Here is a 22,441-nt window from a genome sequence, read left to right on the forward strand (position 1 = left end):
CAGTGGTTAAGGAGAACAATTTTTCACCCTCTTCTTTATAACAACCTTTTAGGTACCTGAAAACTGTTTTCACCTCCCCCCTCAGTCTACTCCTCTCCTGATTAAACAAACCCCATCTTTTCAATCTTTCCTTGTAGGTCATGTTTTCTAGACCTTTAATCATTTTTGTTACTCTCCTCTGGACTTCCTCCAATTTGTCCACATCTTTTCAGAGTGTGGTGCCCAGAACTGTACACCATACTCCGGCTGAGGCTTTATCAGTGCTGAGTAGAATGGAAGAATTACTTCTCGTGTCTTTCTTACAACACTCCTGCTAATACCTCCCAGCATGATGTTCAGGTTTTTTGCAACAATATTACATGGTTCACTCATGTTTCATTTGTGATGCCACATAACCCCTAGATCCTTTTCTGCAGTATGTGTTCCTACACAGTCAAATCCATTATGTATTTGTGCGATTGATTATTCCTTCCTAAAGGTAGTACTTTGCATATGTCTTTATTGAATTTCATCCTGTTTATTTCAGACCATTTCTCCAGTTTGTCAAGATCATTTTGAATTCTAATCCTGTCCTCCAAAGCACTTGCAATCCCTTCCAGCTTGGTATTGTCAACATATTTTATAAGTGTACTCTCTATGCCATTATCCAAACCATTTATGAAGATATTGAATAAAACCAGACCAGGACAGATTCCTGCAGGACCCCATTCAATATGCCCTTCCAGCTCAAATGTGAACTATTGATAAATACTCTCTGTATACAATTTTCCAACCAGTTGTGCACCCACCTTATAGTAGGTTCATCTAGGCTATATATCTCTAATTTTCTTATGAGAAGGTCATGTGAGACAGTATCAAAAGCCTTACTAAAATCAAGATATATCACATCTGCTGTGTCCACACTATCCACAAGGTTATTACCTTGTCAAAGAAGGATATTAGGTTGACGTAATTTTTTCTTCACAAATTCAGATTGACTGCTACTTATCACCTTATTTTTTCTAGGTGCTTGCAAATTGTTTAATTATTTGCTCCTTTATCTTTCCGGGTACCAAAGTTAAGCTGCCTGGTCTATAATTCCCTGGGTTATCCTTATTCCCCTTTTTATAGATAGGTACTATATTTGCCCTTTTCCAGGCCTCTGGGATCTCTCCCATCCTCCATGAGTTCTCAGAGATAATTGCTAATGGCTCAGCAATATCTTCAGCCAGTTCCTTAAGTATTCTATGATGTATTTCATCAGGCCCTGCCAGCTTGAAGACATTTAACTTGTCTAATTAATTCTTAACATGTTCTTTCCTTATTTTAGCCTCAGATCCTACCCCATTTACACAGATGTTCACTATGTTAGTCATCCAATCACTGCTAATTTTTTTGGTGAAAATATAAACAAAAAAAGGCAGTTAACACTTCAGACATTACTGTGTTTTCTGTTATTGTCTTTCCCTCATCATTGAGTAATGGGCCTCGCCAGTCCTTGGTCGTCTTCTTGCTTCTCATATATTTGTAAAATGTTTTCTTGTTACTCTTTATGTCTCTAGCTAGATTAATCTTGGGGGGGTTGGCCTTTTTTAATTTTGTCCCTTAATGCTTCTGTTGTTTTTTTTTAATATTCATCCTTTGTAATTTCACCTAGTTTCCACTTTTGTATGACTCTTTTTTGAGTTTCAGGTCTTTGAATATCTCCTGGTTACACCAACTGAGTCCCCAATTTATACCAACTGAGGATCTGGCTCTCATAGTTTTAGTCCTGTATAAATTCAAGCTAAGGAATAATAAAATGTATTGTAGTTGGAATCAAAATAAATAGTGTCTGTTTAACTGTATTTCTATATATGGAGCTAACTGACTGGACATTCACCATAGATATGTCTAAATTTCCCTACCTCCACCCTAACATGGACCAGTCCATAGAGCAAGATCCATGTTGTTTGAAGAGAGGATGGATTCTGACTACCTTGCTACTCCAGTGAGAGCTGGGAGCTTTCCCCAGTAATCTCTGTGGGGAAGATGTTTAAAAGTTAGTGTCTAAACTGTGCCTGTAAAATTTGCACATGAACCCACCGCATGCACAAAAATACATTTGCATTTGCAAACTGGTGAGCACAAAGTAGGCAACCATGTGGAGAAAACGCGTACTGATGTGTACAATTACCTATACCACAGGCACAAACGTTCAGAAATGTGAGTATCTATCCCAATGCTAATAATATTAAAATACTTAAAGAAAATAAATGCTTTAAAAGAAAATCTAGTTGCCAAAAATATGCCAAATCTGCAATCCGTTGAAGTCAGTGGACTACCTGCATAAGTAAGGGCTACTCTCATAAGTAAGAGCTTCAGGTCTGAGACCAGCAACAGAGAGTCCTGTGGCACCTTTAAGACTAACAGATATATTGGAGCATAAGCTTTCGTGGGTGAATGCCCACTTTGTCGGAATGCCCAGTCTTCCTTCTACCTCAGACTGTTTTTTCCCAGTTGGCCAGCCAGGCCATCTAGGAGAATGCCTCCCATGAGGCTGCTCTATTGCTTGGCAGTTAGACCCATTTTGCCTTAATAGCTTGTGACTGTATCTACCTGTGGGGGATTGTGTTGAAACCATCTGCTCCCCTCTAACAGGCCAGCACACCATCTCTGAAATCTAGTACATAAACCACATTTTGGGGTACAGATCAGTATTCACCATGCATCTCACATTCATCACAGAGCTTTGCAGTGGGGTTTGAGTAGTGCATAAGCCTTGTGGTGGACCTCTGCAGGAGGTGAATTTCACCCTTAAAGAAATATAAAATTCATCTATTTTTGGCATGCGTAAGAATAATTCCTATCTAGTTTTTTCTGCTTTGCAAGCATTGTCACACTAAGGGCCTGAAAAGGGCAGGGAGAAAATCTGTAATGTTCATTTATTGTGTCAGTTACCCAAAACTGGTATTTATCAACACAGGTTTCTCAGCATGCAAGCAGACACTCCTCCAGCATGCAGGTGGAGGGTGGGGGTGGAGGAATGAAGAAGCAGAAGGAAGGCATAAAATGAAAAAAGATGGAGAGGGAGAGAAAGGGGGATAGAAATGAAATGAGCAAGCAATTCACGTGCAAGTGCATTGGCCACAGGCAAGACTGACTTCCATGATCACATGGTGAGCATGCCACCCACATGTCATATAACCCAGCCTGAGATCAAGAGGAATATTTCCAACAGAATAATCTATCTTGAATATAGTTTTCATCTTTGTTGGGCAGGTGTGTTTGCTCTTCCTGTTTTTATTGCTCAAGCATGTTCTGGGCATTGTGGTCAAAGCACTGAAAGGCACATTCTCCCATTGGATTAAAGTTGCTATTCTTCCCTTTTAATGAGATGCACAAAGAGAGCCATACTCCTCTTCACTGTTGTGATCAAAGCTGATTCCTGCATTAGTCTAACAAGTTAATTTTTTCATCATGATAATTACAGATGAAAAAATTAGTCCAACATTTTCAGGCTACAGTTTTTTACTGATTTGGAATATCAGAGTATCTCTTTGTGAAATTCACTGCCTGCTGATTTTATAAAAGGGCCCCCCTTGCTTGTTGAATTAGCAGCCTATGATCAGACAAAAGCTTAAAGATTCAATCAGGTTGTATATCTGGGACTTCTAATACATGTATAGCACCTCTTAAGGGGCTGGATCCTCCAAGTCTTACTCAGGAAAATCTCCCATTAGCTTTAAATGGAGTTTTGACTAAGCAAGTAAGATAAGATTGAACCCATCCACAATGGGATGCTGAAATATAGTTATGGCATTTGGGTCACATCCTCAGCTGGTGTAAATTAGTAAGTTGTAAACTAACTTCCATGGTGCTACATCCATTTAAATTAGTTGAGGATCTGTTTGTTATTCCAACCCTCTTTGTAAAGTGGTTCTCAGATTCAAAACCAAAATCCACGTGTTTATGATTTGCCTAGTTGTTTCAAATTTCACAGTAGTTCAGTAGACGCTCCCACTCCATAATGTGTAAAGACGAGTCTGGGCTGCAAAATTGGATGTAGATCTGAACATCCTCATAGTTAGGGGGTGCTTGGAACCCAGAATTTTGGTTCAGACCCCTCTATCGCTAGGATGAGTTGGGAGATCTTTTGGTTTTATTGTTTCATTTTGTCCATAAGTATTTTCAGGAAACAGCAGTACATTGGGTTACACACTGAGGGGTATCTTTACAACTAGAAAGGTAAGAAACTCATTTCAAAGAGAGCCTGAGAAATATGTTTACATGAGACAAGTACAGATATGCACATAGATTGAAGCATCTTCTGCCCATCTCCAGACATTTCAATTTTACTTGAACTCAGAGACGAACAAGTCAACGCCTGGTATCTTTTTCGTTCTATGGTCAAGCAACATAATAACTAACTATGAAATTGTAACACCCCTGTAGTTAAACAAAAATACAGTTTGTTTGTTTTCATTTCTGACCTGATGTCTCTTTGCCTGGGATCACATTGGAGGATCTGTCACACTATATCTAACTGGATGCATTGTAACACTGTTTGGCTGATCAAACTCAACATGATAAAGTGCAGTGAAACTCGGATTAGGTCAAGATTTTTTTTTGGTATCTCCCACTGGAGTTGAAAAGTGAGGGCCAACTCCTGAACTGGTATACACTGCCAGAGCTCCATTGACTTGAAGAAAATGACATCAGCTGAGGATCTGGTCACTAGAGTCCAGCCATTTTTTTAACAGAGAATGGCTACAGGGTTTCAAAAAATCAGCCAATTCCTGCCATCTGTACTTGGTCCTTAGTCAGGCAGAACTCCCAATGCAGAGTTTCACTTCAATAGGAGATTGGCTTCAGTTGGGTCTTATTTCAGTCCTCTCTGATCTGGGAGGGCCTTGCAGAATTAGTCCAAGTTTCAGGATGGGAATTATAGACCTGATCCTGTCCTACTGCAAGCAATTGAAATTTTGCCACTGATCACAGTGGGAGCACTTTGGGGCCCTTAAATACCTAGTGTTTTCATGGATCATTAATGTCAAGTTCCATATTCCTCCTAAAGTGATCAGGTAGCTCTTGTGCCGAGAGGCACTGAGATTTGTCAAATTGCCCCTTCATACCTTCACTGACAACTGAATGTATGTCATCGTTAGCGCTAGTTATTTCAAAGCAAATTATTTTAACTGAAAAGACCTTCTATAGGATTATGGCCCCACATTGTTGTGTTTTTATGCATAACTTCTTATCTATTCTTGATTATACTAGAAGAGAGTTATGAATATTTATGGTTAGAATTTATAATTTACTGCTGTGCCTTTTCTACTGATTAATTCAAGGACACTTCATTTCTTAAGATGTCTGGCTCCTGGAGAAGTCAAACACTTTCTCATGGACACCTAATTTAAACCCTGAATATTCATCTACCAGCAAAAATCAAATGTAGGTTCTCCTTCTCTCAAGAAACCACGGTAGTCCCCTAGTTTTGCCTGATTTTTGCAAGAAAAAGGAGATCTGAATCCTCATAACAAACAAGCAAAGTAGTGTAAGGGTAAGGAGTTTGTCTTTAACTAGAATGCATAATTCAACAGTCATTGCTAGAGCATCAGATGTTGACAGAGAAAATAACTGATTTTTTTTTCAACTGTTATGGGAATGGAGGGGGTCAGGGGGTGGGTTTTTGCTTCAACCTGGCTGAGCTGACATTTGCTCTCTTTTCCCTCATTCCCTCCCATAAGCTGGTTACATACAAGTAATAACCAGGGCTCCCGAGAGCAGGTTCGGGCCCCGGTGAAAAAATTTTTTCGGGCCCCCCAGCAAGGGCGGACCGGCTAAACAGGGCTGACGAGAGGGGGGGAAGCTGGACCCCGGGCCCCCTTCTGGACCGTCGGGCTCCAGTAATTTGTACCGACTTCCCCCCCCCTCGTCGACCTTGGTACACAGGAGGGAGCCGGAATCATGGCTTCCTCTGTGACTGTATATAGCAATTACAAGCCAACAAGACTGTTCCATGGTTCATAAAGAGTAGCATAGCTCTTCCTCCATCCCTCCAAGAACACCATGTGCCTATAGGCAGAGCTGTCCCTTGGGTAGGGCGAATTGGGATGACTGCTCCGGGCCCCGTGCTTTGGGAGGCCCTGCGGGCCGGTGCGATTGGCTGGCGCAGTAGGTCCCGGAAGAGACAAATCCATCACTTCCGCCCCAGGCCCCGAACCTCCATAGGGACTGCCTATAGGCCCAGGAATGAGGCCTGAGGATACTTGAAACTCATGTTGTTATAAGGCCCTGCTTGCATGCTACAATATTGAACATTTTATGTTTAATCACCCTTTTCCTTACAATTTTTACATGCCCCTCACTGCAGTGCTTGGAAGGCAGGCCCTGCAAAGTTCTGACTGCTGGACTGTTTCACATTCACTAAAAATAGGACTGGTAGATTTTTTTAAAAGAAAAACCAAAAATCCTTACTTTAGTAAGTTCTATTTCAAATTTCTCAGAAAGCACTCGGGCTGTGATTTCCAGCATCTCGACCTTCTGCACAGGAAACGCGGTGTCTGGCAGGTACACTGAGCATTGGCACACTCCATTTTCATTCAAAGAGCCGGTTACGTTGGCAAATGGCTGTAAGAACAAGTTTGTTTCAGAAAGCAAATAAAAAATTGTCAATATGCTACTAGGAAACAACAGCAAAGGACTGACAACAGTCCCCAAGCAGGGGAAAGTTGAGCGTAATAATTAATAATAATACTGACCCTGAAAGCATTTATTAATTATTATTATTACAAGTTTCTCCCAATAAACTCAAAGTATTTTCCTATATTAATTCATTAAGCTTCACCACACCTCTATAGAGGTACTTAAATTCTATTATAACTATTTTAACACTGGCAAAACTGAGGTACAGGAAAGTTACATGATTTTTCTAAGATCAGACAGTGAGTCAATGGCAGAGCAGGAAATAATCATATTAAATCTTATAGGGAGTCTTTCCATTGCTTTTAATGGTCTTTGCATCAGGTCCAGTTAGTGCTTTTAGTCCATTAATTTCAGAGCACTTTACAAAGTTTTGTTTGGATTTTACTGATGGAAGAATCCACAGAAATTGATCTATTTTCATGGAAAATGTTGATTTTGACTTAACCCTATTTTCCCCACTGGGAATATGTTTCATTTGATATTTTTCAGCTACCCCTGGTAAACAGGTTGCATACTCAACCACATGCACATGAGAGCTGGTATGCCTGCTACTGCAGGGTATTGAGTGGAGTAATGGACATTTATCACTGCTCCATCAGTGCATAGGAACATAAACAAGTTTTTTAATTGGGGCAGTCAGAGTTAAAAAATAATAAAATATTGGCTGTTGAATATCGCTTTTATGAGTAGTTTTGTACCATGACTAAATTTGTCCACTTTCAATAAAGTGAGATAAACAGGCTTCTGTTCCACATTCCATGCTTCCTTTATTGATTAACACAATCCCTAAATTTGGGCTCCTAAATCCCTTTTGAAAATGAAATTGAGACACCTAAATTGGTTAGGCATTGCAAAACTGAGTGCAGCAATGCTTAAATAGTTTTTAAAAATCTGGGCCTAGGTCACTATTAAAAATGGGCCTTGGGCTCCTAAGTCCCTTAGGTGCTTTTGGAACTGTCACCTTCAGACTCCTCACATTACTGGATTTGCATTCTGCTCAGCAGGAATGATGAAAAAAGGAGCAGAGAGGAAAATATCCAATGACCAGACAAATATGGTTATTGTACTTACCTTTCATAAGGTCCCATCTGTGCTAGCCTGTGAGGAGGGGACATTATTTTATCCCTGATATAGATTACAAACTGCCCTTTATCTATGTTTATTTAATAAATTAAATAACTATTTTAAAAGTGGATTTAAACTATCAAAAACCCACCAAACGTCAATGGATGGATTCAACCACTTATTAAAAAAATATTATTTGTATTGTAGGAGTGTCTAGTTACCCCTTCTGAGGTTCGGCCTCATTATGCTAGAAGATGTACATATACATAGTAAGAGACATCCCCTGCCTTGAAGAGGTTAAAGTCTAAATAGACAAGATAGCTAAAGGGTGGGAGGAAGAAATATTGTTATCCCTGTTTTACCAATGAGGAGCCCCATTGACGGAAATGGGAATTTTGCCATTGACTTCAACAGGAATCAGCATTTGACTCAGAAAGTTTAAGTGACTTGGCCAAGATCACACATGAAATTTGTGGCAGGGGCAACAATTCTATCTTTTATGGCACCCATTGTCCTACTATCTGAGCACCTCAGAATCTTTAATGTATTTGTCTTACAACACCTCTGTGAGGTAGGGAAGTGCTATTATCCCCATTGTACAGATTGGGAACTGAGGCACAGAGAAGTTAATGACTTGCTCGAGGTCACACAAGAAGTCTGTGGCAGAGCAGCGATCTGAATCCAGCTCTCCAAAGCCCCAGGCCAATGCCCCAATCATTGGACCATCCCAAATTCCCTGAGTCCCAGGCTAGTGCCTTAACCATAAGAATATCCTTCCTCCACAAAAATAAATGGTATCAATAGGTTGAGTCAGGGCCGGCTCCAGGCACCAGCTTAACAAGCAGGTGCTTGGAGCGGCCAAGGGAGAGGGGCGGCACCAGTGGCAATTCGGGGGCAGCAGGTCCCTCACTCCCTCTAGGAGCGAAGGACCTGCCGCTGAACTGCCGCCGCAGATCGCGGCTTTTTTTTTTTTTTTTTTGCTTGGGGCAGCAGAAATGCTGGATCCGGCTCTGGGTTGAGTCATTCAACTCCTGTAAGACCTAAGAATTAAAGGCTGATAATGTTTAACAGGAATTTAGAGGGGCAGGTTTCAGTAGAACTATTCAGCATGAAAAATGGTTGCAGATTTCAAGACCTTTGCACGTTAACATCACATCAAGTTCATATCTTCCTCAGACTTAATATGATGTTGACAGAATTCTTTCATTTCTTCCATTGACATTATTGTATGCCGGGTTCATGATATTGATGAAACCATAAGCAGTATTAATTAATTATTATAAAGATCTTCCTGGGTCCCTGACTCCTTTGATCACAGTGCAATGTCAATCGAATTATTAATTTTGGTCATAACGTCTTTCCAAGTCCTATATAAAAATATGCTGAAGCTCAGCTCTTTTTGGTTGGATGGTTTGTGGTATTTTTAAAAGCTAAATAGGCTTCATTGAGTATTTAACAAACTGTCCTAGCCTGCAGCAAGGACTTGACTGCAAAAGTTCTGTTTGTAAAATTAAATCATGTAGTACATGAAGGTATCTGAGTCTAAAAGAAATATTATTCAACCTGATCCAAATATTTGTAGCTTAATAAAGTAAATGAGAGCTGCGGGGTGCTGAGCATTTCTGAAAACCAGGCCATTTATTTGGGCGACTTTATATGGATTTAGAAGCCTAAATTTAGGAAATTAATTTTGAAAATCCTGCACTCAAATTTCAGCCTCAGCAATTTGGCATAGGACACAGAGACCTGTGACAGCCAGGATTAGACCTCTAAACTACCTGATTGCTAGTCCTGCACTTAATATACTAGACCACGCATCTCTCTTATCTTAATGATGATGTTTACTATAGCTTTCCAAGAACAGTAAACAATGGTATACCTCTGGCATGAACTGAGGTTTGTTGAGTGTGGCCTGAGGTTCAGTCAGATATTCCACCAGAGTAGGAAGAGGTGTAGGCTGGAAAGGAAACAAAAATACCTGTTACAATGTAACATACTACGTGTCCCATCCCTATTTAAATCATGACCCCCTCTCCCGACAGACAATCAGCATTCCAGATTCCTCAGTATTCTGAAACACTTTGATTTTGTGAAGGGAGCCATCTCCAGCAGCTCTAACATTGATTGGGATTTCTGACTGACTGCTGAGACAGTTAATGTTTCTTCTGGTACAACTTTGTTTCATGGAGTCCTTCCTTTGAAAAAAGCTTCATGTGATCAATGGAAGGCCGCAAATGCTCAGTCTATCCAAAACAGTGTGCATTATTTATGCTAAAGTAATATATACCCTCTCACGGCCATCTTATGGAATAAGGTTTCAGGTCCTACCCCTCCAGAGCACTGGCAAGATTGGATGCCACTCTTGAATCTTAACATGCATCCCTGGGAGCCTACAGTAATCAAGGTCCTGTGTACTGCACAAAACACTATATCGCAGGGACGGAGCCCACCAATGTACACAGCTGAGCTCCACCAAATGGGAACTGTGGCAATCTCCAATGCTTGCAAAACCATTTGACATGATAAACCTGAGGCGTGTGGGGCAGGAAGGGGCTTGCACAAGGAGGCAGCTGCTAGTCAGCCATACAAAAGCAATGCGCCATTCCTGCAGGAGCTCTGTGTGGCAGGGGTCATCCCCGGCTGCACAACTTCAAAGCCACGCGGAAGCAAAACTCCATTCTGACAGAGCTCTGGAGCCCCAGTTTTAGCCAGCTTCCCCTGCAGGCCTCCTACTACTCCATCCAAGAACCGGTTCAGTGCCTCATGCCACTGCATCCCCGTCACCTGCTCCCTCACTCCCCCATCCAGTCAGACAGTCCCACTCCTAAGGAGCCCCTAAAACAGCCATCTGGACAGCTGAGGAACTGGAAGATGGCAGGAAAATGGCCACTTGTTTAAATTGATTCAGAAAAAACAGGGTTTTTTTGTGCCAGCTGGTCAAAAAGATAACGTACGCAGCCATTTGTTTGGCCCCCTGATAGCGTTGTACAGGGGAGGCTGATAGTGATTAACAGCAGAGTTACAAGGAGCATCATAAATTTTACAAATGTCTGCAGAAATTATGGTTTACCCAGGAGTGAGCATAATGAGGAGAAATTTCTGACATTCTAAATTCCCCCGTCCTCAGCTTATCATTATATATTTACACTTCAGCCTTGATTTTTACTGCCAGGAATTTCCACTGCTTAATCATGCTGCAGTGAAAAACATTCCCTCCCCTTAGATGCTGAGTTCACTACCTGAGTCCACAGCACTTTTAAGGCCTACTAGACCAAGAGACTGCATTAATAGTATCACCTAGAACTCATATAGGGCATTATGTTTTCAAAGTGCTGGGCAAATGAACCTGAGACACTGAGATCTAAATCCAGATCTTCAACACTCCAAAAGGCTGTGTGGTGTTTGCATCTGTGGTTTTGGATTGAGCTCATCTCAGGTACAAACCATAGTTAATTAATTACAACCTGCATTTTGCATTTAAACTCTATTCCAATTCGCAACGGGAGTTGCATTCACCTAACTGAAAGCAGAATTTTGTCTTTTTAAAACAGTGTAATTTGTTTTCAGATTTATAATTAAATCCCAGCACATTTGTTAAAGGTGGTATTTTACACTTGTTACTTACAGAGAGTTCACAGAACGAATGGAGATCTGAAAACTTGCCTCAAATAATTTTAAAAGATTTTCCTAGCAACATGAATAAGTGAGAGGAAAAAAGAATACATTAGAGCCTGTGAAAATCATAATACGCATCTTACCACATTCTGGATCGTGGTGGTGGCTGCATTCTGTGCAATGGCATTTTGTAGAAAGACCAGCAGCACAGCCAAGTTTGCACACTTCATCTTCTCAGCAAACAGGTATGATGGAGAAAGGACAGCGGGAGCCCTTTTATAGTGTACTCTGGGAATTCCCCCAGTAGGAGTTTGGTGCTTTGAAAGAGGAACATGTATAATATTTATTGACACTTCTCATAAAGGTGAGTGAATCATGGCACAGAAAGTGACTGAACAGCTATTATACAAACATAATAACTTTTTTTTGCCTGCTGTCAAAAACAAAGCCCTTCCTCATTCCCAATATCTAATCTTGTGCTCTGAGAGGCACAAAGGAATAAGTACATAATGGACAGATCAATTAATTTGATAGGACTGCAATAATTAAAATGCATTCTTGGTTGGGTTTTTTTTTTGTTTTTTTTTGCGGGGGGGGGAGAATAGCTGCTTCCTTTTACGGGACTTTTATCCATATCTTTATTGTAAATCCTTTCAGGAGCACATAGACAACCTGGGCCACATCATCTTCCTAACCCTGCTTCTAAACTCAGATGGGGTGAAAGCAGCTCAAGGTAGGTCATTTCACATACAATGTCAAAGGACCATCTCTACCTTCCTCTAAGCCTCTGGATGCCTTTTAACATGAGCATAATGCACATGGGGCTCCACAAATTTGGGCTAAAAACCAACCATTGGATGGGAGAGGGGGCCGAGCTGAAGAACAGCCACAACAGACCTGCAATTCAGTGTTAACGCCCATCCTACAGCTTTGGTACCATGGCTCCTGATACAGGGGAGATCAGGGAACAGCACACAGTGGAACAGCCCTTTGCATGGGAGCACAAAGATCTGCATGGTTTGCCAGCAGATTTCAAGACATTCAGGCAATTGATGAGCTGGTCTCAGGGCATTTAGGCACTTCCACTTTCAGTGCTCACTGGAGCCAGGTATAGAGGCAAGCAAGAATGAAAATGGCTATCCAGACATTTCTAAACTGGCATGAAGGCAAGGTGTGAGTTTGGGTGGAAGTTCAGGTCAGTTCCCCTACCTTTAATTAGTGTCTGCAGCTGTATTTTTAAATAATACATACTTATTGTGGAGAATGCAGCTTGGGTTCTGTTTTCTGAGTACTGCTTCTTTAAGTGTAAGAAAATGAGGGAGAGGGAGGATTCTGAGACCTTACACAGAGGGTACACAACACCTGAGTGCCGTAGAGCTGTGTTCCATATGAGGTCCCCCAGCATGCAGGTGAGGCAGAAGTGGCACAGGCTGAAGGAAGCCACTATGACAGCTGTAGGCTCTTTGGGGATTCCCCTTATACAGGAGAAATCCCATCAGCCAGTTCTGTCAAGTTTCTCACCTGCTTTGTGCTGGTGGAGCAGTGCAAAGGGGCCCCATATCGGAACATAATATTCTACCCCACCTATTTCCTGACTAACAAAACAAGTTAGAAACTCTGTGTCCTTCCAGATATGAGGTTATTCCAATTCCTCTAAGTAATAACAGCATTTCACATGTACCACATCTTCCTTCTGAAGAATTTAAAGAGCTTTTCAGCAGTGGATTACTATTATTATCATCTCCATTTTACAGAGGGGACAACTAACTCTTAGACCAGATCTACACTAGAACCTTTTGCAGGTATAATAATGTAGATTAAGGGTGTGATTTTTTACAACATTTCTATACTGATAAAAGTCCTAGTGTAGGTGCAATTAAACCAGCATAAAAGTCCTTATTTTGTTTGGGGAACTGGTATAAGCTATACCAGCAAAAGCACATTTTTGCTGGTAGATGCTGAATGTACACTAGAAGGGTTTAGTATAACTAGACCTGTATAGCTGTATCAACAAACCTTTTTCTGCTGCAGCATAGACCCTCAGAGAGGAAGCCAGTGTGACAAAGTCAAGAATAGAATCCAAGTCTTCAAAGTTCCAGCCCCTCTGCTTTATAGGTATGATCTTAGGCCCACTGTAGTTAATGGAAAGATCCCACTGATATAAATGAGCTTTGGATCTGGCCCTATTACCACTTGACTGCACTTTCCACTAGGGCAGCGGTGTTGCATAGATAGCCACAGGATATGCTATATTCTGTGGACAGCACAAATTGTTTTTCATCAATTCTTGGGACATACAGTTCTCAAAATCTGTCAGATTTCTATGTTTACCTTCTATTGTTGACTTTGAATAAGCACATAGATTTATTTTGTATTGATTAACTCTATTGCAAATTTAGAGCTACACTGTTGGTTTAACTTAGTGCACAAAACATTATGCAGTCTAAACTATGCTGGGGGAGGGATAGCTCAGTGGTTTGAGCATTGGCCTCCTAAACCCAGGGTTGTGAGTTCATTCCTTGAGGGGGCCACTTAGGGATCTGGGGCAAAATCAGTATTTGGTCCTGCTAGTGAAGGCAGGGGGCTGGACTCAATGACCTTTCAAGGTCCCTTCCAGTTCTAGGAGATGGGATATCTCCATTAATTTAATTTAAAAACATCTGACAAGTGACAGCAGTTGGAACACAAACAAACTGGCAGCATGGGAATTGGGAGGACAAGGTAACTGAAATATTTGCTTGGCTGGTTCATTTCTAATCACAAACAGGCCACCCAAGGTGTTCCAAACATTCTGCTTACTATGCGGGATTCTGTTTTAATTGAGAAAATTATGGGCCCGATTGTCCCATCTGTCTTTGTGGGTGGAACGAATGAAAACTTGGTGGATCTCTTGCTGAGAAGAGCAGAACAGTGAGGTGCTTCCTCTGTGGCCTTGTAGCTTCCCTTCTCCCAGCCTTCGTGGTAGTCCCTCCACAGGTACATGGATCCATGCTGTTGTCAGGGGTAGGCATAAGGGAGCAGGGCTTGGGAGAGGGTGGGAAAATCATAGTGTCTATGCACCATCCCCCGCACCAGCACTAAGGAGAATCCTCACCAAAGTGAATATTGACCAATGACCTGATCCAAACCCTCATCCAAACACTCTCACTGTCTTCAGCAGGCCTTGAATCAGGGTCCTAGTGAGTATGAACTTTTGCGCGCACCCTCTTTAGTCTGTGGAATGTCCCCAAGGGAATCTGGCATCTAGGGGAGGCAGAAGCTCCCTGCCAATGGGAGGGGGCAAAGGGATAGGAGAGGGAGTGAAGAGCAGTGTTCATCAGGGGGAAGGGAGAGGCAGGCGGCTCCAGGCTGGGAAGGAGGGTTTCAGGTGTTCCCACCTGCTCCTGGGCTCATTCCAGCTCCTCTGGATCCCTGCTCCCTGGCCCCATGGCAGCCACTCCAGCCACTCTGCATCCTGCTCTCGCCTCCGTCCCTCTGTCCCTTTCTCCCCCCACAGACGTGTAAGTTTACCTGGGGATGGAGCCCCCACAATATTTCCATTGCAGGGACGTCAGCCCGCCCCCTCCCATCTCCACCCCCGCTTCTGCCACCCCTGCTGCCACCAGCAGGTGGAGGAAAACCCTGACAAGAAAGCATATTTTTATTTGAAGGTGCAAGATGTTTTTAAATGACTCCTAAGCACAGGTGCAAAAGCATTTTTAATCTAGTGACAAGCCAGCGTGCAGGTTAGCCTGACACTAAGGTTAATTGTTTAATATTTACACAGCAGCTCATATATATAACCCTACTTAAATGAAATAAATTACAATAAGCAGCTTTGTTGCCAGCTTTCCTTGGACCAGAAGGCTGTAATACACACGGTAGTTACTGAAAAGAAGACCAAAGCACCTATCAGACAGCCGCAAATACAAGTACACAAACTACCAAGCAGCCCCAAGTGTAAAAGTGACAGCCCAGCAGAAGGAGTCTCAAAGTATAAACTCCAGGAAACAAAATAATTAAAAGCAGAGTGGCTTAAATGGGACTTAAGCACATGCTTAAAATTAGTACAAGCTTAAGTGCTTTCCTGTAGCTGGCCTGGAGAGATCTGACAAAGGGAAGATGAGAAAGGAGGAGGAAGGGGGTGGAAAACACATTGAGAAGGATCAACTGAAGGAAAGGTGACCTGTACCAATTTGATTCATTATACTTCATTATTATGAATACATAAGATCTTAAACTTTCTGTGTAAGGATAAGTCATGTCCCCGAAGCTTCACCTGGCATCTAGAATTTGATCTAACACAGGCTGTAACCAGCTGCGTTGGCATCTAGGTTTCTGGGCAGATGAGCCTTCTGTGGATGTCCTAGTCCAATGTTCTGGCCACCCTATTGGCCTTGTTATGTGCCTGATGAGTAGAGCTAGCTGAAAATTGGAGGGAAAAAATCATAGAAAGGTGTCCCTTTTTTCATCAAAAAAATATGTATTTTGAAATGTTCTGACCAGTTCCACTGGTGAGTCACAAAGGCAATGACAGATCCAACCCATTCACTGCATGTAACATCCTTCTGCCAGACCCTCTCGAGAGCTGCGGGAAGGCATTCATTAAGGTCGCAGCTCCAACCCCATTCCCTATCTAGCCACTTCTGCAAATGGGGCGTTAATGGTGGATCCTAAGAATTTCCCGGCTTAAGGTAAAAGCCGTTGAAACATATTTTGTCAGTCTCAGGATTCAGAGTCCCATTTTATTTATCAGGTCTCTTGGACCTTTCTACCACTTTTGCAGGATGTGGCTTGCATTCTGCGTGAGGATAATGACTTTATCCAGGGGAATTCTGTCTGAGTTATCATGCTCTGTTTTAACCTTAAAGAGAGAGTTCCTCAAGGTCTAACTGCCCCGGCATAGTATGGTCATCATTACCACTGCGTTCTATGGTGGTAAGACATGTTCTATAGTTCAGTATTCTTACTCCGCTCAAAGTTTACCTAAAAATTAAGGCCTATAAGATCATTTATATCCGTGTTGTGTATGATTAATTCCTGTTATGGTTATTCATCTCTTCAGCTCTGTTTGAGAATGACATTTTTAACCTGGGTCAGTGTTATAAGTTCCTGGACCAGTGCCCTCTTTTGGGAGTATTCATACTGCTTCAATTTGTTGGCATCAAGAGACAATTCCCTTCAACTAGAGACCATAGAGTCATAGAATCATAGAATATCAGGGTGGAGGAGAGTCCAATCCCCTGCTCAAAGCAGAACCAACACTAACTAAATCATCCCAGCCAAGGCTTTGTCAAGCCGGGCCTTAAACACCTCTAAGGATAGAGATTCCACCACCTCCCTAGGTAACCCATTCCAGTGCTTCACCACCCTCCTAGTGAAATAGTGTTTCCTAATATCCAACCTAGACCTCCCCCTCTGTAACTTGAGACCATTGCTTCTTGTTCTGTCATCTGCCACCACTGAAAACAGCCTAGCTCCATCCTCTTTGGAACCCCCCTTCAGGTAGTTGAAGGCTGCTTCAAATCCTTCCTCACTCTTCTCTTCTGCAGACTAATTAACCCCAGTTTCTTCAGACTCTCCTCGTAAGTCATGTGCCCCAGTCCCCTAATCATTTTCATTGTCCTCCGCTGAACTCTCTCCAATTTGTTCACATCCCTTCTGTAGTGGGGGGACCAAAATTGGACGCAATACTCCAGGTGTGGCCTCACCAGTGTCGAATAGAGCAGAATAATCAATTCCCTCGATCTGCTGGTAATGCTCCTACTAATACAGCCCAATATGCCGTTGGCCTTTTTGGCAATGAGGGCACACTGCTGACTCATATCCAGCTTCTCGTCCACTGTAATCCCCAGGTCCTTTTCTGCAGAACTGCTGTTTAGCTAGTCGGTCCCCAGCCTATAGCGGTGCATGGGATTCTTTCTTCCTAAGTGCAGGACGCTGCACTTGTCCTTGTTGAACCTCATCAGATTTCTTTTGGCCCAATCCTCTAATTTGTCTAGGTCACTCTGGACCCTATCCCTACCCTCAAGCGTATCTACCTCTCCCCCAGGCTTAGTGTCATCTGCGAACTTGCTGAGGGTGCAATTCAACCCATCATCCCGATCATTAATAAAGATGTTGAACAAAACCGGCCCCAAGACCGACCCCAGGGCACTCTGCTTGATACCAGCTGCCAATTAGACATGGAGCCATTGATCACTACCTGTTGAGCCCGACAATCTAGACAGCTTTCTATCCACCTTATAGTCTACCTCCTGGACTTCTTTTGAGTTTATATATTACTCAGTCTCTGGGGATTCTGACATTTCAATTAATTTCATAGGGCTTGGTTTTCGGATTCTAGATTCTCTGTAGCATTTCCCAGATCTTTCATTATAATTTATGGTCTGTGAATAAGTCAATGGCCGTGCTAATTATTTTCTCAGAGCTAATTTATTTCTCAGTTTTTTCTGGCAAAACCAGAGACCTTTCTGTACCTTACCAGTATTGTGTCTCTACCTCTAAAATTTGTCTTTAGAAGATCTTTCAGGTCCCAAATCAGAGAGGACAATAAAGGTATAAAACACACATTAGTTAAGTAGTTTTAATTAAGCAGTTACCTATGCCACCTTTCGCACGGTTCTTGTGCCTCTGTTCCTTAGCTGAAGTACAGACTGGAGGAGGATTGTAAATGTACAAGTTTCATTAGCAAAAATAATTTGAGAGAATTACAGAAAACAAAATAAAGAAGGTTATTTGGTAGGGTCTTTTTACGAAATTAAAAAGAATGAATTTGACAAGAAAAGTTAAAATTTGTCCAATAGGCAATAGACCAAATCAGTTACTCCAAGTCTGACAGTCTTGTTACATAAAGAAACTATCCTATTCTATATAAATCTGGGCTGGCAATTTTTGTCCCAACCCAAGAATTAGGGATTCCCTTAGATTCCCAGCCCTTGTCGATTTACCAATTAAGTTTATATGCCAATTATATTATGGGAACATCCATAACAGTTCAACCAGTGTAATGCTAAAGTTAAAACTTAGGAATTTGGTCAGTTACCTAATTACTAAAAATGTCAATTCTGTCCAAAATCATCCTTCCAAAGGTAATACTCATAGCTAAGACCTTCACTCTCTCACATACAATATTACTGTTCATTAAACCCCCAAATATAATATACAAGCAATGATTTAAACAGTGGTAAGACGTGGAATTTTCGAAAATACTGATGAGAGCAAAACTCCCAGTGACTTAGGTACTTTTGAAAATCCAACCAAAGTCTCTAGCTTAAAGATCAGTTCAAGCTCCACCTTCTCTAAGATGAATGCTGTCACTTTTTTGTGACCACAAAGTGTCACTCTTAGGCTGTTTGCTTTAAACTAGGGCTGTCGATTAATCACAGTTAACTCACGCGATTAACTCAAAAAAATTAATCATGATTAATTGCACTTTTAATTGCACTGTTAAACAATAGAATACCAATTGAAATGTATTAACTATTTTTGGATGTTTTTCTACATTTTCAAATATATTGATTTCAATTACAACATAGAATACAAAGTGTACAGTTCTCACTTTATATTATTATTTTTATTACAAATATTTGCATTGTAAAAATGATAAAGAAATAGTATTTTTCAAATAACCTCATACAAGTGCTGTAGTGCAATCTCTTTATCGTTCAAGTGCAATGTACAAATGTATATTTTTTTTGTTACATAACTGCACTCAAAAAACAAAACAATGTAAAACTTTAGAACCTACAAGTCCACACAGTCCTACTTCTTGTTCAGCCAAGCACTAAGATAAACAAGTTTGTTTACATTTACGGGACATAATGCTACCGGCTTCTTATTTACAATGTCACCTGAAAGTGAGAACAGGTATTTGCATGGCACTTAGAATCATAGAATCATAGAATATCAGGGTTGGACGGGACTTCAGGAGGTCATCTAGTGCAACCCCCCGCTCAAAGCAGGACCAATCCCCAACTAAATCATCCCAGCCAGGGCTTTGTCAAGCCTGATCTTAAAAACCTCTAAGGAAGGAGATTCCACCACTTCCCTAGGTAACCCATTCCAGTGCTTCGCCTAGTGAAAAAGTTTTTCCTAATATCCAACCTAAACCTCCCCCACTGCAACTTGAGACCATTATTCCTTGTTCTGTCATCAGGTACCACTGAGAACAGTGTAGATCCATCTTCTTTGGAATCCCCTTTCAGGTAGTTGAAAACAGCTATCAAATCCCCCCTCATTCTTCTCTTCCACAGACTAAACAATCCCAGTTCCCTCAGCCTCTCCTCATAAGTCATGTGCTCCAGCCCCTTAATCATTTTCGTTGCCCTCCGCTGTACTCTTTCCAATTTTTCCACATCCTTCTTGTAATGTGGGGCCCAAAACTGGACACAGTACTCCAGATGAGGCCTCACCAATGCCAAATAGAGGGGAATGATCATGTCCCTCGATCTGCTGGAAATGCTCCTACTTATATAGCCCAAAATTCTGTTGGCAACAAGGGCACACTGTTGACTCATATCCAGCTTCTCGTCCACTGTAACCCCTAGATCCTTTTCTGAAGACCTGCTGCCTAGCCACTCGGTCCCTAGTCTGTAGCAGTGCATGGGATTCTTCCGTCCTAAGTGCAGGACTCTGCACTTGTCCTTGTTGAACCTCATCAGGTTTCTTTTGGCCCAATCCTCTAATTTGTCTAGGTCCCTCTGTATCCTATCCCTACCCTCCAGAGTATCTACCACTCCTCCCAGTTTGGTGTCATCTGCAAACTTGCTGAGGGTGCAGTCCACACCATCTTCCAGATCATTAATGAAGATATTGAACAAAACCGGCCTTTGGGGTACTCCGCTTGATACCGGCTGCCAACTAGACATCAAGCCATTGATCACTACCTGTTGAGCCTGACAATCTAGCCAGCTTTCTATCCACTTTATAGTCCATTCATCCAGCCCATACTACTTTAACTTGCTGGCAAGAATAGTGTGGGAGACCATATCAAAAGCTTTGTTAAAGTCAAGGAATAACACGTCCACTGCTTTCCCATCATCCACAGAGCCAGTTATCTCATCATAGAAGGCAATTAGGTTAATCAGGCATGACTTGTCCTTGGTGAATCCATGCTGACTGTTCCTCAAACTCCTTTATCTTCTTCCCAGAGCCACGTAGTCACAGTTATCCACTCAAGGTCATTCTTGGCAGTATCATTGGTGCCCACGTGGAGAAGCAGGAAGGGATAGCGATCCGAAAGCTTGATGAGTCTCATGCCCAGTCTTATTAATCTCTCCTCATACAGAAGCCGTTCCATACCCCTAATAATTTTTGTTGCCCTTTTCTGAACCTTTTCCAATTCCAATATATCTTTTTTGAGATGGGGAGGTTGTGGAATCTCCATCATGGGAATTTTTAAGAGCAGGTTGGACAAACACCCGTCAGGGATGGTCTAGATAATACTTAGTCCTGCCTTGAGTGCAGGGGACTGGACTAGATGACCTCTCGAGTTCCCTTCCAGTCCTATGATTCTATGACATCCATGGATATTGCAAAGATTCTATCTGTTTGTTACCCTGGGAAGCTAGGGCTGGTTGCCTCGCAAGGAGGGAAACTCCTCGTGGGGTCTCCATTTCCCTATGCGGGCTTTTCCCATATGCCTGGGGTTCTCATGGCTCTCAGGGTTTTCATGTCTTCCAGGCTTCCTGCTGCAGAGCTGAGAACCAAGTCCAGCTAGATCTGGGGCTCCCAGGGCTTTCAGGAAGCCCTGTAATGGTTGATGTAACCAGGATTCTCATGGTTTCTAGGCTTCCTACTCCACAGCAGGGAGCCTGATAGATCTGGGAGCCTAGAAGCTTCAGAGCCCCAGCTCTGGTGCTGACTTGGTCCCTGCTGCAGCAGAGCAAGGACCCTAGCCAGCCCTGAGAGTCCCAGCTCCAGCCAGGGCTCTGGGGGCTGGGAAGCTGCCTACTGTGGAGTGGCAATCCTAACAGCTCCTAGAGACTCGGCTCCAGCCAAGGCTCCCTTGGCTGCCAGACTGTCTGCTGTTGGGTTGCCCAGCCTGGAACACCAGGACCAAGTTTAGTCAGAAAACTTCCCATCAGCTATAGCCCAAGGACATATAGCAGGCTAATGGCAGAATGAAGAGCAGACAGAGCTTAAATTCAGCTAGAGCCCTCCAGAGAAGAGCTCCTATAAATATTTTCAAACCCATGGGGCAGAAGCCCCAAACCCCGGCATGTCCCGTGAGGCAGAAGCCCCTAACCCCAGCAAGCCCCATGAGGCAGAAGCCTCTGAACCTTGGCGCACCCTGCGAGGCAGAAGCCCCGAGGCTCCAGGAAATAGTGTGTGAGAATTCTAAGCCCTGAGAATGTAGGTCCCATAATTTCTAAACCTCGGCTCTACCTGCTAGACAATGTCAAATGACACATGTAATCTAGTTGATCTGAGATTTCCAAATTGTTTGTGAAGTGTTCACAGTCCAGCTGCAGCTCAGGTTTATGACGTGACTTTTTTTTAAATAAATACCCCAAACCAGGATGTAATATTTAATTGTGCTAACCTGACAGAATAGTTCAGTGTGAGAGTACATTGCATTGTACTTAACATTTTGCAAGCCTAATGTAAAAGAGGCTCTGCTGTTTTGCCTGCAGAAGAGATAAGCCCCAGAAACATAAATTCAACCGTCCAATGTGTTTTGTCCAGTACACTGTATATTGTGGATTTAACAAAGCTTGTCTAAAGCTTGTGAAATACGCCCCCCAAAAATATGTATTTTTGACCCAAGGGCAAAAAAACAGCGAGAAAACATTATTCCTAAGTCATATTGACTAAAAATCATATAAGGGTTTTGCCAAGGACATTTCCTTATCCAACATGATTGCAAAATGTTTTCTTTTGAAGCTAATGGGGTCAGCTTCTTTTATTATAGAATCTGCATCCAACAAGGATCCATGTATTGCAAAATAAGAAATTTCCAGGAGGCAGGATATCCTCAGTAAGACATTAGTCAAGAATTCACACCAGAGTTTCTACACTATTTCATAACATGTATTACAGAAGGCACATTGTTCTGCTGAGTTATCTACTTACTTGGTTATTTATTTACTCCCTGAGTACTCTAGTAGAGAGA

The 22,441-nt window shown here is 42.2% G+C and overlaps 1 protein-coding gene across 1 annotated transcript in view; it reads right to left on the bottom strand.

Annotated features, from left to right (window-relative positions):
* OLFM4 (olfactomedin 4) overlaps positions 1–13,395 on the bottom strand; it is a 31,513-nt gene extending 18,118 nt beyond the window's left edge. Inside the window, exons 1-4 of the mRNA XM_054013738.1 lie at positions 13,363–13,395; positions 11,490–11,663; positions 9,611–9,688; positions 6,439–6,591 (exon numbers count right to left, since the gene is read on the bottom strand). Coding sequence (XP_053869713.1) covers positions 6,439–6,591; positions 9,611–9,688; positions 11,490–11,663; positions 13,363–13,380 — 423 coding nt within the window. The 5' untranslated portion in view covers positions 13,381–13,395. The remainder of the gene's footprint in view (positions 1–6,438; positions 6,592–9,610; positions 9,689–11,489; positions 11,664–13,362) is intronic.
* Positions 13,396–22,441: the final 9,046 nt, after the last annotated feature.

This window comes from Malaclemys terrapin, chromosome 1, assembly GCF_027887155.1.
Source record: "Malaclemys terrapin pileata isolate rMalTer1 chromosome 1, rMalTer1.hap1, whole genome shotgun sequence".
Lineage (NCBI taxonomy): Eukaryota > Metazoa > Chordata > Testudines > Emydidae > Malaclemys > Malaclemys terrapin.